The 16015-nt window shown below is 50.1% G+C and overlaps 1 protein-coding gene across 6 annotated transcripts in view; it reads left to right on the forward strand.

The window, feature by feature from the left end:
- LOC135239808 (rab GTPase-activating protein 1) overlaps nt 1-16015 on the forward strand; it is an 85657-nt gene that overhangs the window by 67614 nt on the left and 2028 nt on the right. For all 6 annotated transcript variants that reach the window (XR_010325500.1, XM_064308772.1, XM_064308771.1 and 3 more), the window contains 8 exons: nt 2934-2975; nt 4030-4158; nt 9327-9419; nt 10875-10985; nt 11569-11673; nt 12056-12139; nt 13993-14064; nt 15818-16015. Coding sequence is in view for 5 of the 6 variants with exons in the window: in XM_064308772.1 (XP_064164842.1) it covers nt 2934-2975; nt 4030-4158; nt 9327-9419; nt 10875-10985; nt 11569-11673; nt 12056-12139; nt 13993-14064; nt 15818-16015 (834 nt within the window). In the remaining variant the exon portion in view is untranslated. The remainder of the gene's footprint in view (nt 1-2933; nt 2976-4029; nt 4159-9326; nt 9420-10874; nt 10986-11568; nt 11674-12055; nt 12140-13992; nt 14065-15817) is intronic.

Consider the following 16015-nt stretch of genomic DNA (forward strand, 5'->3'; position numbering starts at 1 on the left):
AAGCAGGCTGCGCCTCCAGTGATCAATAACACAAATTGTGTGGCCCGGATTAAATTAGTAGGCTGAAGTAAAGGGAACGCTGGCTTGGCCATTGTAAATTAGACGAGTCCTGTTTGCTGTGAACAGAGACTGTTTCACTTTTGTCCCTTTCAGTAGACTTGAACTTGGTGCCAGACTTTCACTGTAATTTGGGATAAAGCTTTGTGTTTACTGTAAGACTTTGGTAACGTAGGTTATATTTTCATGAACAGAATTAGCTATGTATGGACAATCACGAAACTATTACGATTTATGAATGTGTGCTAGAGACGCAAATGCCTAAAAAAATAGACTACTTGTGTTGGTCAGATATGCTTTGGGTTATATTGCTATATAGTAATGTCATTACTAAATGCAGATATTGAAGTCAGACATTGCCAGTAGATAAAAACTGGCTGTACTGTACGGTGGTACAGTCCTTTCAGCATTTACTGTAGTCAGACAAGAGAAAAATGCATTTTTTCTTCTTTGTGAACTGGGAATTAACTTTGCAACTTTATCACAAAAATCTGTTGATAGAGTTGTCTTTCCCCAGTGTACTTTTGTAGTCCTGGCCTACAATTAATTTCCAAACTTTGAGTCACATCCAGTGGGAGTGCTTCAAAACCCAATCTGCAAAATGTCTGTGCATGCTAAAGCAGTATTTATAGATGTGTACACTGCATTGATCAGGGTAGGAGATGATAGGTTTTCAGGGAATCCTGTCCTCCCAAAAGCTTTAATGCATTTCTCTGGCCTTCTTTCAGGTGTTGTATCTGAGTCTGTGCTTTGTTCTTACGAATCTCTACACATTCTGCCCCATGCATGGCCACAGATCACACTGAGATCACTTTAGGAACTGCCCCATACATGTCCACAGATCAGATTAAGATTTATGTCAGTACAGAAATAACATGGGTAGTGTTCTGAACACTAACTAATGTTCTTTTTTCATCCCTTGTATTTCAAGTTTTTTCAGTGTCTTAACATTTTTAGACATTCTGATGAGATTTCCTTGGCTAATTACCTCTACCACTGGATCCACAGTGTTAGGTGGTGCAGTATGGAATCCATGGTATTGTAGTAATACAGGCCATGCAGTACCCACATCCTTAGCTATGGTTAGCCACTACGATTTAGAGCCGCCATTTCCTTTATGGCTCCAAAAATAAACAAAGGACTTCTTTCAGACCAAAGCAAGACTCTAACTCGACCACCTACTGCCCAGCTTTGTGCCACATGTTTTTGTGCTCTATAGCTCTCAGTGTAGGTTTTGTCCAGAGCTACTTGCAATGTGTTGAGTGCTATGCCAGGCATTTACATTTGTGATCTGATTTTACAAGAGTGTTACAAACAGAAAATCCTGGGTACACTGTGACTTGGGTGGAGCTGCCATATTTAGTGTACATTCTTGTATGTACCTATACAATATGTACAAATATATACAGTATATTTATCTCTCTAACTGTATTAATTCATGTAATTCTCATCAACCCATTCTCTCATTTTTATTTTTAATTACATTGTATTTTTTTACTATTGTTTTCCTGTATCAATGTCTTTACAATGTCTTTGCACTCACTGGCCCACACAGTCACACACAGGCACTCACAGGCCCACACAGGCACACACAGGCACACAGTCTCACACAGGCACACACAGTCACATACAGGCACACACAGTCACTCACAGGCACACACAGACACACACAGTCACACACAGGCACACACAGTCACTCACAATCACACACAGTCTCACACAGACACACACAGTCACACACAGGCACGCACAGTCACTCACAGTCACACACAGGCACACACAGTCACACACAGGCACACACAGTCACACACAGGCACACACAGTCACTCACAGGCACACACAGTCACACACAGGCACACACAGGCACTCACAGGCACACACAGTCACACACAGGCACACACAGTCACACACAGTCACTCACAGGCACACACAGTCACACACAGGCACACACAGTCACTCACAGGCACACACAGGCACACACAGTCACACACAGGCACACACAGGCACTCACAGGCATATACAGTCACACACACGCATGCACAGTCACTCACAGTCACTCACAGTCTCACACAGGCACACACAGTCACTCACAGTCACTCACAGGCACTCACAGGCACACACAGTCACTCACAGGCACACACAGTCACTCACAGGCACTCACAGGCACACACAGTCACACACAGTCACACACAGGCACGCACAGTCACACACAGGCACACACAGGCACACAGTCACTCACAGGCACACACAGGCCCCTCTGGCGCAGCAGGCCTCAGGTGTAAAGCACAAGTGGACTATCTTGGATCATTTGTTGCCGTCGGCCCGGCACGCTCGCATTCCATAGCCAAGCAAAACAAAGCCAGTCTCCCCAAAACGCATTTGGCAGGCCTGCATTCATTTATCTAGCGCAGCTTTAGGCTCGTGCACCATTTAGCTTTCACAGCTAGTTTAAATAACTATGCAAATTAGCAGTGACGACTCAGCCCTGCGCATGCTAAACCATGCAGTAATTTACAGCTAGGTATGGAATGTAATAAATAGCCATATGCCACACTCACAGGCCTATTGTATGTGTATTTGGCACGCTGTGTTTTATATGAATATTCACTGTTTACGATTTACTAATTACCTGCTACAATTCACAAGCAGTTTATTTTCAGTATTTCCTGTCAGATTGTAAAATTGAGTCCTTACCTTTATGGCTTACCCTCTTTATTTTTGCACTTTGTTCTGACTGGGGGAAAGAAGAGAGGGTTATAGACAGAGGTGCAATATGGTCTCACCAGTAGATTTGCACTTGTTCAGCAATCAAAACTGGGAGAGAATGGGGTCCTACAGGCCACACATGCTAACTGTCTTCCTTTTCTCTCTGGCAGGGCATCAGTGTCATCTTCAACGTGGCTCTGGCCTTGCTGAAGGTATGTCTGCAGCTGGAAGCTTGCATCTCTCTCTTTCTCAATCTCTCACTCTCTCCCCCCCTCCAGTTTGTGGAAATGTTTCCTGTGTGTTTAGGCCGGTGCATATTCCCTTGCCGTTAGGACAGCGTGTGATGTCACAGTCCATTAGAACTGTGTGTGATGTCACAATCCGTTTGAACAGCCTGTGATGTCACAGTGCATGCTGAGCCCACACACACATCCCTTCCGAAGCGCTGTCTGCCATTAGGACGGCCTGTGATGTCACAGTCCATGCCGAGCCCACACACACATCCCTTCTGAAGCGCTGTCTGCCATTAGGACGGCCTGTGATGTCACAGTCCATGCCGAGCCCACACACACATCCCTTCTGAAGCGCTGTCTGCCATTAGGACGGCCTGTGATGTCACAGTCCATGCCGAGCCCACACACACATCCCTTCTGAAGCGCTGTCTGCCATTAGGACGGCCTGTGATGTCACAGTCCATGCCGAGCCCACACACACATCCCTTCTGAAGCGCTGTCTGCCATTAGGACGGCCTGTGATGTCACAGTCCATGCCGAGCCCACACACACATCCCTTCTGAAGCGCTGTCTGCCATTAGGACGGCCTGTGATGTCACAGTCCATGCTGAGCCCATGCACACATCCCTTCCAAAGCACTGTTTGCCATTAGAACAACCTGTGATGTCACAGCCTATTAGAACAGCCAGTGATGTCACAGTACATTAGAACAGCCTGTGATGTCATAGTCTATTAGAACAGCATCTGATGTCACAGTGCATGCTGAGCCCACGCACACATCCCTTCCGAAGCGCTGTCTGCCATTAGAAGGGCCTGTGATGTCACAGTCCATGCCGAGCCCACACACACATCCAGGCCCTCTGTCTCTCTCTCGCTCTGCCTCTGCCAAGAGCTGAGAGAAAGCACTTTGTTTCCCTCCCCGCCCTGCTCGCGGCGGGGGAGTTGGAATCTGGGCAGCGATGGTGAGGAATCCAGATTAGAGCTCGGCCATTTGCGCTGGCCCCTAACCGCCCGCTTCTGCGTCTCTCTGCAGACCTCCAGGGATGACCTGCTCCAGACCGACTTTGAGGGGGCCCTGAAATTCTTCCGCGTCCCCGTCCCCAAGCGCTACCGATCGGAGGAGAACGCCAAGAAGCTGATGGAGCTGGCCTGCAGCATGAAGGTGATCAATAACTGCTTTCCAGCCCCTGTGTGATCTGCGAGCCTGCCTCCCTGCGAGTCTCTGAAGTGGATTACTAGGGCTTGCAGTCTTGTTAGGCGCGGTGCAGAATCCCATAGATGTTCCAAAATGCAAAGTAGGAGATTACATTTGTCGTTGTGAGAGGGGAGTCAGTGTTAGGTGTTGATGTGCGGTGCCTGCGTTGTTGAACATGTCTTTCATGACAAACTGCTCGCTTCTGTTTGAAGGTTCAATATTCTGACCAAAAAATCTTTCTTGTTTAGAGGCGGTGGTGAAGTTTGTGGCTGCATGCCTGATAGTTAGAACTGATACGTTTTTTGTGTCCTCCTTGTTGGGTCTGGCACTAGAGGGTGCTGTTGCTCTGTGCTGGAGTTTAGAATGTGCTCTGTGCTCTGCTTCTAGAATGACCTCAATTGCTTATGCTGTTTTTTTAACACTGGAGGCTCAAATGCTGTGGATCTGCTCCAGGGGGGTTTTTCTCCTGTTACTCTTAATGGGAGTTGAGCTGACTGGATATAATGCTATAGCAGCGCTACTTGCAGGGCTTAAACAACCACAATGGTGTAAAGTACTTCCTGCATTACTCTCCAGCTTTCTAAAGCTAACATAGCAAGTGGTGCAGGTAAGTATGTCATTACTTATATTGTAATCAGTCATTATCCTGCTGTAAGTACGGTTTGGCGCTTTACTGTAGATGTGGCTTATGCCTTTAAGGGAGAGAACTCACAGTTGTTACTCACTCATAGGAGACTCTGAGCTAAGTGTTAGTAGGTGTTTGGCTGTGGTAAGGGGGAAGAGCCCCTCGACCCGTGTGACCCCTCTTGACCCCCGGTTTCCTGTGACCCGTGCTGGAGGAGGCGGGGGGGTCGTGCGTGTGGGCGTGGCCCCTGTGGGATTAGGGAGATTAGGGGCTGAGCCCAGCGTGCGAGGTGCTCCGGGTGTCAGTGCTCTCAGGCACACGCTAATTCCGCCATTCTGGAGGATCCAGCCAGGTGGCGGGATCAGCGGCGGGATCAGCGGCGGGATAAGGAGCGCTTCTCTGGGAAACGGGAGCAGCGAACGGCGCCGCCTCCCAGCTGGGTGTGGTCCCCTGCGCAGCGCGGCCTCGCGCAGCCGTCCGGTGGCTCACGCGGCGCGCGGGCGAGCCGTCACCTCCACCGCAGCCTGGCCCACACTCACCCTCCTCCGGGCTGCTCTGCGGCACACACTGCTGCCATTTTATAAAAGCCTCACGGCTCCCTGTCAGTCCCTCAGACAGCTCTGAGATCTCAGACATCCAGAGCACGGCACAGCTCTCTGTCTCCTCTCTCTCTCACACACACACACACACACACACACACACGCACACACGCACACACACACACACACACACACCACTCCCTCACACACACACACACGCACACACCACTCCCTCACACACACACACACACACACACGCACACACGCACACACACACACACACACACCACTCCCTCACACACACACACACGCACACACACACCACTCCCTCACACACACACACACACGCACACACACACACACACACACATCCCATACACACATACACGCACCTCTCCCTCTCACACACACACACCGCGCACACGCACACACACACACACACACACCACTCCCTCTCACACACACACACCGCACAACACACACACACAACCACTCCCTCACACACGCACACGCACCACTCTCTCACACGCACACACACACACACCACTCCCTCACACACACACACGCACACACACACCCACACACACGCACACACACACACACGCACGCACACACACACCACTCCCTCATACACACGCACACACACACCACTCCCTCATACACACGCACACACACACACACACACACACACCACTCCCTCACACACACACACACACGCACACACACACTCTCTACCACTCTCTCAGCCCTCCCCTGTCTGAGGTAGTGTGGGTGGAGTAGTTTACGTAAATGTGCCATTTTGGTGTCGGTTTAGGGCTGAGTGGCTGAAGTACTTCCCTGTCCCTCACAGTGAGGGAGAGACCTGAAAAGTGTCTGACAGAGGTCATGGAGGCTCCGCCCTCTCCTCCATGTGATTAGTGGAGTGTGGTATGTAATGGAGGCTCCGCCCTTTCCTCCATGTGATTAGTGGAGTGTGGTATGTAATGGAGGCTCCGCCCTTTCCTCCATGTGATTAGTGGAGTGGGGTATGTAATGGAGGCTCCACCCTTTCCTCCATGTGATTAGTGGAGTGTGGTATGTAATGAACGCTCCGCCCTCTCCTCTGTGTGATTAGTAGAGTGTGATATGTAATGAACGCTCCGCCCTCTCCTGCATATGATTGGTGGAGAGGGGTATGTAGTGAAGCCTCCTCCCTCTCCTCTGTGTGATTAGTAGAGTGGGGTATGTAGTGAACGCTCCGTTCTCTCCTACATGTGATTAGTAGAGTGGGGTATGTAGTGAACGCTCCGCCCTCTCCTGCATATGCTTGGTGGAGAGAGGTATGTAACCTGCTCTGTGCTCTTTGAGTGAGTGTAGAATCCATTCAGTAGTGTTAAGTCTCTTCCCCTTAAGAGATGATATCAGCACAGTGCTGAACTGCTATTTTATGTAAACCTGCATTGCTTTCCACTTCAGAGTAATGATGTTATAATGCCCTGTAATAATGTTCTTGGTGTCCTCCCCGCATTCTTAATAAAGTCCTATTAATGTAAACACATAAAATTAGCGATGTGCTGACTTGCTAAGGACCTGCAATTAAGTGTTAATTGTATTACCGAGTAGTGAATTGAAGGTAAGCAGTGCACTTACAAGGTCCTCTTACAAGGTTCTGGCGCTGTTATTGCGTCCTAGAGAGACAGGATGACTTCCATTACGTTTTTGTTTTTTGCAAATCTAATTTAGCAGAACACTTTAGCATTCATTTAGCCATCAGACAGAAGTGAGTTCAGTGAGTATTCCTGAAAGGCCTCAGATCCACTGTGGAATTGCATGTTGCGTCAGTCAGTCTGTGTGGGGCTGTCTCTCTTTTCTGTCCCTTTGACGTGTCCTAATGCTCCATCTCTGCTCGTGTTGTTGATGCGCATTAAGGAGTTCTGACCCGCTCGCTCGCTCCGCTCCTGCGATCCGGTCTCCGGTCTCCGCCCCGCCCCTCGCGGCGTTGCCGTGACAGCGCCTGCCGTGTGTTCCGAGCGGAGAACACCGTGTTTCTGTTCTGCTTCCATAGCCTTAAATCTGCCAGCTCGGCACTGAGAACATGACGAACAGTGTCTCTGTCTGTCTATTATTCCTCTCCCCCCCCCCCCCCCCTGTCGAAAAAAATAAATAAACTCCCCACTCCTGGGACTTGTACCTGCAGCCTCCACTTCAGAAGCATATTCTGTGATTTGCTTGCTGTTGTACCGTTTCATGTCACTTCCTAGAGCAAGCTTATGAAGTTGCGTCATTTTTCCAGCCGGTGAAAGATGTGGGGTTGTATGGGAACAGACGTCGGGTTGGTTGGTGTGATGCTTTCAATCAGGGCCCAAAGAACAGAAACAACAGTGAGAGGTGCTGCGTAGACAGGTCCCTAATCCTGTTCTAGTGTGGCTGTTCCCAGATCAGCCTGAGCCCACTGACGGGTCTGCAGGCTGTCCCCTCTGCTGATCCCAGAAGCCCCTGCAGGCAGGGTGCAGGGACAGAGACGGGATTTACTGGCCTGAAAAATGTCCTCAGCATTTGGGCATTAGCTTTCCCAGGGGCAGCACGGTTTCTCCCCTGAGGTGAGTTTTTAATCAGACTCAGCTGTGCTGTAATTCATGGCCTGTCTGTGCTGTGGACCTGCTGTCTGTGGCCTAGCCTCCCAGCACCCTCTCCATCTAACACACACACAGACACACAAACGCACGCGCAGGCACACACACTCACACGCACATGCACACGTACGCATGCCCACATACACAAACCCACACACACACACACACACACACGCATGCCGACATACACAGACGCAGACACATACACACACAGACACGCAGACACACACACACACACACACACACACACCTCTGTTATGTATGCTGTGCCTCTACCCACACCCTCTCTGTTGGGGCAGGGTGCAGGGGGCCTACTTCCTGTTCCTGGTCACATCCTGTGCTCTGAGCCTTAATGAGGGCTGGGAGTTTCAGGGTGGACACAGTGCCAGTGAGGCCCTCCCCAATCGCGAGCTGTCGCTCTGCAGATCCGTCCGCGTGTCACCCAGTAAAGAAGGCCCTTTGAGCCCAGTGCTGAGCTGCCTCTCTCCAGAGCACACTGCGCCTCTCACTCGCTCAGAGGGGGAATGAAAAGCACCTCTGCTGAGGGTGGACCCCTCCACTGTGCCTGTCAGTGGAGCCATTGTCAGGCCCACCTGTGGAACAGGCTGTGTCTGTCCCGCTTATGACTGCAGACCCACTAACTCTCCAGCCATGCTAAATGGGCTGCATTTACTGGAGTAACATAAAGCAGTGTTCACACTATGCAAACACCTGCCAATGAAATATGCTCCTATTCTTAAAACCAGAATTTTGCAAGTGTTTTGAAGTTTTCTTAGACTGTTTAAAATAGACTGGTGAATGTAAGGGAGTTATTTTCTTTATAAAACAATATTTTTCTCATATCTTGGTTCCTTTATTGGGTGGTTTTCTCTAAATAATTATGAACTCTAAGACTTGTGTTGATGTTCCACTATTACTGTTGGAAGTCACGCTGTTCGGGACTGGAAGTGTGTGCAGTGATGTGACTGTGGATTGTGCTGATTAGATCAGTGTCCTCAGCCTGGGACACATTATTGACTAGGGGGGGATTCCTGGCCTGGTCTCCAGTGGAGAACCTGTACACCAGCACACAGCAGCAGATCCAGTCAGGCCTGCTGTGTTTGCTGGTGGATCATCTACACTCAAACATCTGACCCAGGAGCATGCTGGGATTGCGTTATTGAGCCACTGGAGCTGGGAGTGTAGCTAGCCGGTTCCACCGAACACCCTGGATCATCTAAAGAGTTAAGCATTTTAAATGCGTGTTTGGGGAGCCGAACCGCTCCTATGTGAGACAGCGTCTGTTTGTTCTGGGCCCCGTTTGATCTCTGCAGGAAGTGAATTTAAACAATGCTGTTGTGGCTGGCTCTGTGATTGCAGATAAGCCAGAAGAAGCTGAAGAAGTTTGAGAAGGAGTACCACACCATGAGGGAGCAGCAGGCTCAGCAGGAGGCTCCCATCGAGAGATACGAGGTACGTGCTGCCGCAACAGCGCCCCCTATGGGACCGGCTCAGCCTGAGTGACAGCTGCCATGTGCGGGGGAGAGTGTGTGTGTGTGCGTGTGTGTGTCTGTAAGTGTGTGTGTGTCAGAATAGCATAGCCGTTTTGAGTGTGTGTCTTGTCTATAGCGACAATTATTCTGAGCATGAAGTCACTTCCTTGGAGATCCCTTCATCGATCCCCCTCCATCACTTGTCTCTCCCTTATCTGTAAACAGGAAGAGAATTGTTTTCTTGTGTACGCGTGTGTGCGCGCGTGCGCGTGTGTGTGTGTGTGAGCGAGCACATGAGCGCAGAACGAGGTGAGTGTTTTCGGGTAGAGAATAATCATTAGGAGAAATTGCATTAATAACCGAGCGGGGTTTGGGGTTTGCCGAGCCGAATAGATTTACATACATTTCGGGCTGACTGGGTTCGGGGCATTAGCATATGAGAGATTTCTTCAGATTGCCGTTCCGTAATGAGGCAGTGAGCAGGAGGGAGAAGCCCTCGGCTCTGATGAGGATGTCATTCTGAGGAGGAAGAGTGATGAGAAGATAGATATCGCTCGAGAGCCTCTCCGAGGTGGCGTGCTGGAGCATGCTCAGTTTCCTCGGAGGGACTCCTCGCGCGCGCGGGATTAATCACCTCAGTGACCCGTCTCCCAGCATGCCCTGTGGCATAGGGGCCTGTGGCGCATGGCACATCTCACACACCCCACAGTATGCCTGTGTAGCAGCGCCTCACTGCCTGTGTGTTAGTGTTACTGTAAGGGAATTATGCATAGATGCGCTCTGGAGTAGGGATTTCAGTGTGTAATAGTGTGTGGTTTGAAGTATATACAATGTATTCTCTTGTAAAATATTGTGATGAAAGCCCCCCCCCCAGCCTACACTGCATGGTGCACACTTTGTTTCTAAAGTGTTGCAGGTTAGATGAGGTGACTTCAGTTGTACAGTAATTGATTAATTATCTGGAATGTGGTAAGTTGAAATTGCATAGGCAACACTGATCTCCTGATTATTTGATGACTTTATCTTTTTTATTTAAATCCTGTTTCAGAGTGTGTGCTCTGGTGAGTTATGAGGCTGTTTTTTTGTCAGCGTTGTAGGAGAGTAAAATACGCACACCCAGCATCTTCTAAATAATATTTCCCCTCTTCTGAACACCGGAGAGGAGGAATGTCAAACTTGGAACAAGTCCCTGTAACTTTCCTTTAGTGTGCCAGTACATCCAGTCTCCTGGGTAGAGGAGAATGAGTGCAGCAGGTCAATGTTTAATCAGCCCTTCAGGATCTTCTCAAAGGTTGCTGTCTTTACTGGGACGGTTAAACATTAGATAGGCCGAGCCGGTCACGGGGTGCAGCCCTGGTCACAGGACGTAGGGAGGAAACAGGAAGTGCAGACGCGGTGCTGAGGGGCACCAACGCGGTGCTTTGCTGATCCGCAGAGGGAGAACCGGAGGCTCCAGGAAGCCAACATGCGGCTGGAGCAGGAAAACGACGACCTGGCCCACGAGCTGGTCAGCAGCAAGATCGCGCTGCGCAAGGACCTGGACAACGTGAGTGCTCTCCTCCTCTCTATCGCTCTCTCCTGTCTGTCCTCTGTAAAAAGCGTTGCATTATGGGATGCACGCTGCATAAGGTGCTGTGTCCAGCATGCTCCTGAGTGACGTCTGATGCTCCAGAATCAGTCGGAAGTATATATAAACATATAAATGTTGTGACTTCCATGAGCTTCTGTTATTAACTCTCCGTGTGTCACTCACTCTGTATTGCGGTTAGCTGAGGTTAAAGGTCATTTCTTTCAAACAGGTCCAGCAGGGCTCATTATTACTGCTTCCCCCGCCCTCTGCTTTCCTCATCACCCTCTGCCTTTCCCTCCCGTGTTAACACTGCTGTGCCTAACCTGTGTTAACACTGCTTTGTGTTTAGCCTGTGTTAATACTGCTCTGTGTTGAGCCTGTGTTAACACTGCTCTGTGTTGAGCCTGTTAACTCTGCTTTGTGTTTAGCCTGTGTTAGCACTGCTGTGTGCTGACCTGTGTTAAAACTGCCGTGTCGAGCCTGTGTTAACACCGCTCTGTGCTAGCCTGTTAAAACTGCTCTATGCTAACCTGTGTTAACACTGCACTGTTATCCACAGGCTGAGGAGAAGGCAGATGCCCTCAACAAGGAGCTGCTGATGACCAAGCAGAAGCTGGTGGAGTCGGAGGATGAGAAGAGGAGACTGGAGGTGGAGTCAGGGCAGGTCTGTTAGCCTGTAGGCGCCAGTCTTACTGCTGCCTTCCGCTTCATTCACTAATGTGTCCAGTCGGACTTCTGAAAAGCTGCTTGTAAACGCTATAATTCTACATACTTTGAAATGCCAGACTAAATTGCCCTGTCGTGTAAGACATATTTTTCAGGGAAGCGTAGCCGGGCAGGTTGCCAGGTCTCTTTTTGAAAGGGAGATTTCATCCTCAGTGGGGCTACTCGGTTAAACACAGGGTAGCTGAGCAGTGAGCGCCGGCTCTCCCCGCGGGCCCCGCCTCAGACCGGCGAGCGCTGAGCGGGGCACACGCCGCTGCCTCTGAGGCCCCGCGCGGGTCGCCCCGCCGTTTGTGTACATAAGCCCCGCCCCTTCTCCCCAGCTCAAGGAAATGTGCCGACGGGAGCTGGACAAGTCCGAGTCGGAGATCCGGAAGAACGGCTCCATCATCGGCGAGTACAAGCAGGTGAGTGTGGCTCTGCGCAGTCAGGGCCTCTGCTCTGCGCAGCGCTGGTTTACACTCACACACATATACACTAACAATAGCGTACCTAGCATAGCAACCTGTACCTAGCTTCACTGAAATGGAACTCATCTCAATTAATATGAACCAAACAAATTAAGAAATCAAATGGATATGCTGAAATACGGAATCAGATTAGCAAATATCCATGGCTGTTTACCAAAACACCTTACAGGGAGGGAGAGGCTGGTGTCCCAGTCTTGTCACCTGATTGTGTCTGCGTAGGGGTGTTTGTCCTCTTTTTCACTTATAGCTGCTGGAAATAAATCCCCCAGACATTTCCTAAGTTTTGCACTCAGCTGTCAGAAAATAGTCCTGGTGAACAAATTTTGAAGACCGTGAATTTATGGATAGGCTGTGTCCTCATTTTGAGAATCTGATTTATTTACTTCATGTTAAAACCCCGCCAAAAAGGCCATTATAAACGGGAGACCCACGGAGCACTTAGGGATAAAAAAATCTTTTAATAGTAGGTGTTTCATTCTTTGTTATGTTTTCAGAGGACAGCCGAGGAGACAGTTTATGAAAGCAGTTTTTCTGTGGCCAGATTCTATGCAGACTTTTAATTAAAAGCTGAATGCTGGAGCCCTTTGCTGTACAGTAGTAATTAGGATGTGCGCTAAGCAGGGGAAACAGACACCTGGACGGGGCGCTTTGTGTGTGAACACTCTTCAAACCAGACGCCTCTGAAAGGCGCTTTTTTAAAAATAGTCGCAGCCCTCTCCCCTGGTGATCACATTTTAATGGTCGCCGTGACAGCTTGATTTATTGCAGCGCCTGATAATGGTTTCTTCTCCTCCGATCTGGGAGAGGTGTCTGGCACTTGGCAACACACGTGGCTGAGCTGTGCGCTAGAGGACAGGTAGGAAAGAGGGGGATGAGGTGAGGATTGAGGACGGAGAGCGGGAGAGAGAGAGCCGCACGCAGAGCTGTACGGGGTGCTGGGTAACGTTGAGTCGGGTGCTGGGGAACCGGGCGTGGAGGGCAGCTCCTGGTTGGACCTCCACTTTGAGGGCGCTTTCTGTGAATTGAAGCTGAAATGTCAGTACAGTGCTTGTGTCTGCCAGCACAGGGGAGAGCTTCATCGCAGATCTCATTTCATCCCCCCACCCCCCCGCCCTTCAGCCGAAAAATAAAAATGATGAAACGCTCTCATAGACAAAACGACCCGTCCTTCTCCTCGCAAGGAAAAAAGCACCGCACAGCCCGCCTTTTATGTGTCACCAACGGGAGACCTGTCTGTCTGTCTGTCTGTCTGTCTGTCTGTACCGTTTCACTGGTCACATTCTGAATAAAGCAAGACATTTTCAGAAAGTCTCTAAGTTTGTTTGTTGCATTGTTCTAGTTGAGTTAGGGCTGCATTTGTGTTTTTCTCTGGAGCGCTTAAGACACTGTGGTGACAAAAGCAAGGTTTGCATCATAAATAAAAAAAGCACTGTTTTTCTTGTTAGTAAGTGGAGGCTGTAGAACCTGATGAGCGCTGTGTTTAGCGTGCTGATTTATCAGTGTTGCGGTTAAGGCGCCTGTTTGCGAACGGATTTTAGATGGCAGCCTTGGAGACGCAAGTGGCCGCTGATCTCATAATGAGCTGAGCTGTGAAGCGGTGCTAACGTGCTAACGTGCTTACTGTAAGAGGCAGCGGAGCCGGGATTACAGCGCGGGCTGAGGGAGGGGCAGAGGCCACACGCCCTGCAGGGATTGGCTGCCTTTCGCCTCTTCAGCGGGCACAGCGTTGAACCACCCTGTTCTGGATCGCGGTGGTGACCCCCCCCCCCCCTCCTCTTTGCATCCCACAGATCTGCTCCCAGCTGAGCGAGCGTCTGGAGAAGCAGCAGACGGCCAACAGGGGAGAGCTGGAGAAAATCCGGGTGAGTGGACCCACCGTCGCTCATGTGGAGAGCAGCTTTACCCAACATCAGTCACGTGACTAGCACATACATACCACTTTGCTGTCGGTCACATGATTATAGTGTAACCCCCTAATGTTGGTCACATGTTGTGACATCACAAAAGTGTAACACTCACAGGTGTTCCTATCCCACTGTCACATGTGGAGGCAGAAAGCACCAGTGTAACTCTATAAAACTAAATCAGACTTTTTGTTTGGAACGACCCTTTTCAAACAAGAGACAAACAAAAAGAATGTTTTGAGTTTTGAAAGTGAACGCCCCCAGCGCAACCTGTTTAAGCAGTTTGCAAGTTTGCAGACCTCCCCGTCTGCAATTGGTCCGTCCAAATATTACATGGTTGGTTGCCTCAGGGTTTCTTCAACTTTGGTCAACTTTCTTTTCCGGTTCATTTCATCACGGTACTGTCGGGAACATCGTCTTTGTCTCTGTTTTCTGCCACCCTATTGAGCAACTGAATGACCAACACATTAATGCAAATTGCTCAATCAAGCGCTATTGAAACTAATTTTGCACATATAATCACAGAAAATTCATTCGTTGCAATCGTGTGATGACGTTGATAAAGACTTTAGGATGGGGATGAATAATGGTGGCCTTTGTCGAAATGATAGCTGATAGCTAACACCTCTGACATGTTTTCATAAATACGGAAGGGCAGAGTTTGTTTTGAGCATACCGATCGCGGTGTTTGCGGTCGTTTTCGCGGACGGTTTGTTTTCAGAAAGTTGGCGGGGCGTTTGGTGCGTACTGGCTGCTTTAGAGCGGCCTTACTCAGCCAGCGCGATTCCTCACCCTGACCGGGTGTTGAGGCTGGATTAGCGGTAGCAGGGCGCTGGGATTGTCGCTCGTTATCCCCTCCGCGCTGTAGCCAGGCCAGGGAGCTGACGAGTGGCTTCTTGAGACGCTGAAGAGCAGTTGATTGGCCCTGCGTGGGAAAGTGGGTCACTGGTCTGCCACTCCAGGCTCTTCAGATTGGAGGCCCGGAGGCCGTTACTGCCACTCGTCTCCGGCTGATGTCATTGCCACGCCCCTCTCGTGCGCGGGACCTGCGGTGATGGGCGGCTGGTACTGCGTTGGTGTGAGAGGGTTAAATGAGAGCCTTTACACTCCGCCTCCACGCTCACTGAGCTGAGCGCTCCGCCTGCCTCACTGTGGAGCAGAAATAGAGTTGGACAGGAAGTCAGGAGGGAATGGAGGATGGAGGATAGGAATGGAGACAATGGGAGGATATGACTGAGGCAGCAGAGGAAAAGGCTCAAATCTGCCTTTTGAGTCTTACTGTGACTATACAGCACTTATTACAGTACAGGTGGGATAATGACCTCCCTGTCTCCACAGTGACAGTGCAGGTGTGATAATGACCTCCCGGTCTCCACGGTAACAGTGCAGGCATGATAATAACCTCCCAGTCTGCACGGTAACAGTGCAGGTGGGATAATGACCTTCCTGTCTCCATAATGACAGCACAGTTGTGATGGTGACATCCTCATTACTATGTTGCGAATGCTGCTTAGGTAAAGACCTTGACTATGAGAGAACAGCACCTTTGATCATTTTCACAGAATGAGAATGAGAGCAGCAGGTCCTCCTGCCGGTGTCCTCAGGTCACTTCTGAATCAGAAAGTGGCTGGGCCCAGCAGTGATGCGGGCAAAGCTGTGATCTGAGATGGTTGAATCTGGGCTCGCCTGCGATGTCTGATATCCTCTGCAGCAAAAGGTGGAGGGCTGTGAGAAGTGCAGCGTGCTCTTCAACAAGGAGGGCCGCCTGAAGACCGTGAGCGTGCCCAAGGAGGGCAGCGAGGAGGACACCGACGAGGAGAAGGAGGCGCTGAAGAACCAGCTGAGAGAGATGGAGCTGGAGCTGGCCCAGACCAAGCTGCAGTTAGTGGAGGCTGAGTGCAAGATCCAG

The sequence above is a fragment of the Anguilla rostrata genome, chromosome 14 (assembly GCF_018555375.3).
Source record: "Anguilla rostrata isolate EN2019 chromosome 14, ASM1855537v3, whole genome shotgun sequence".
Lineage (NCBI taxonomy): Eukaryota > Metazoa > Chordata > Actinopteri > Anguilliformes > Anguillidae > Anguilla > Anguilla rostrata.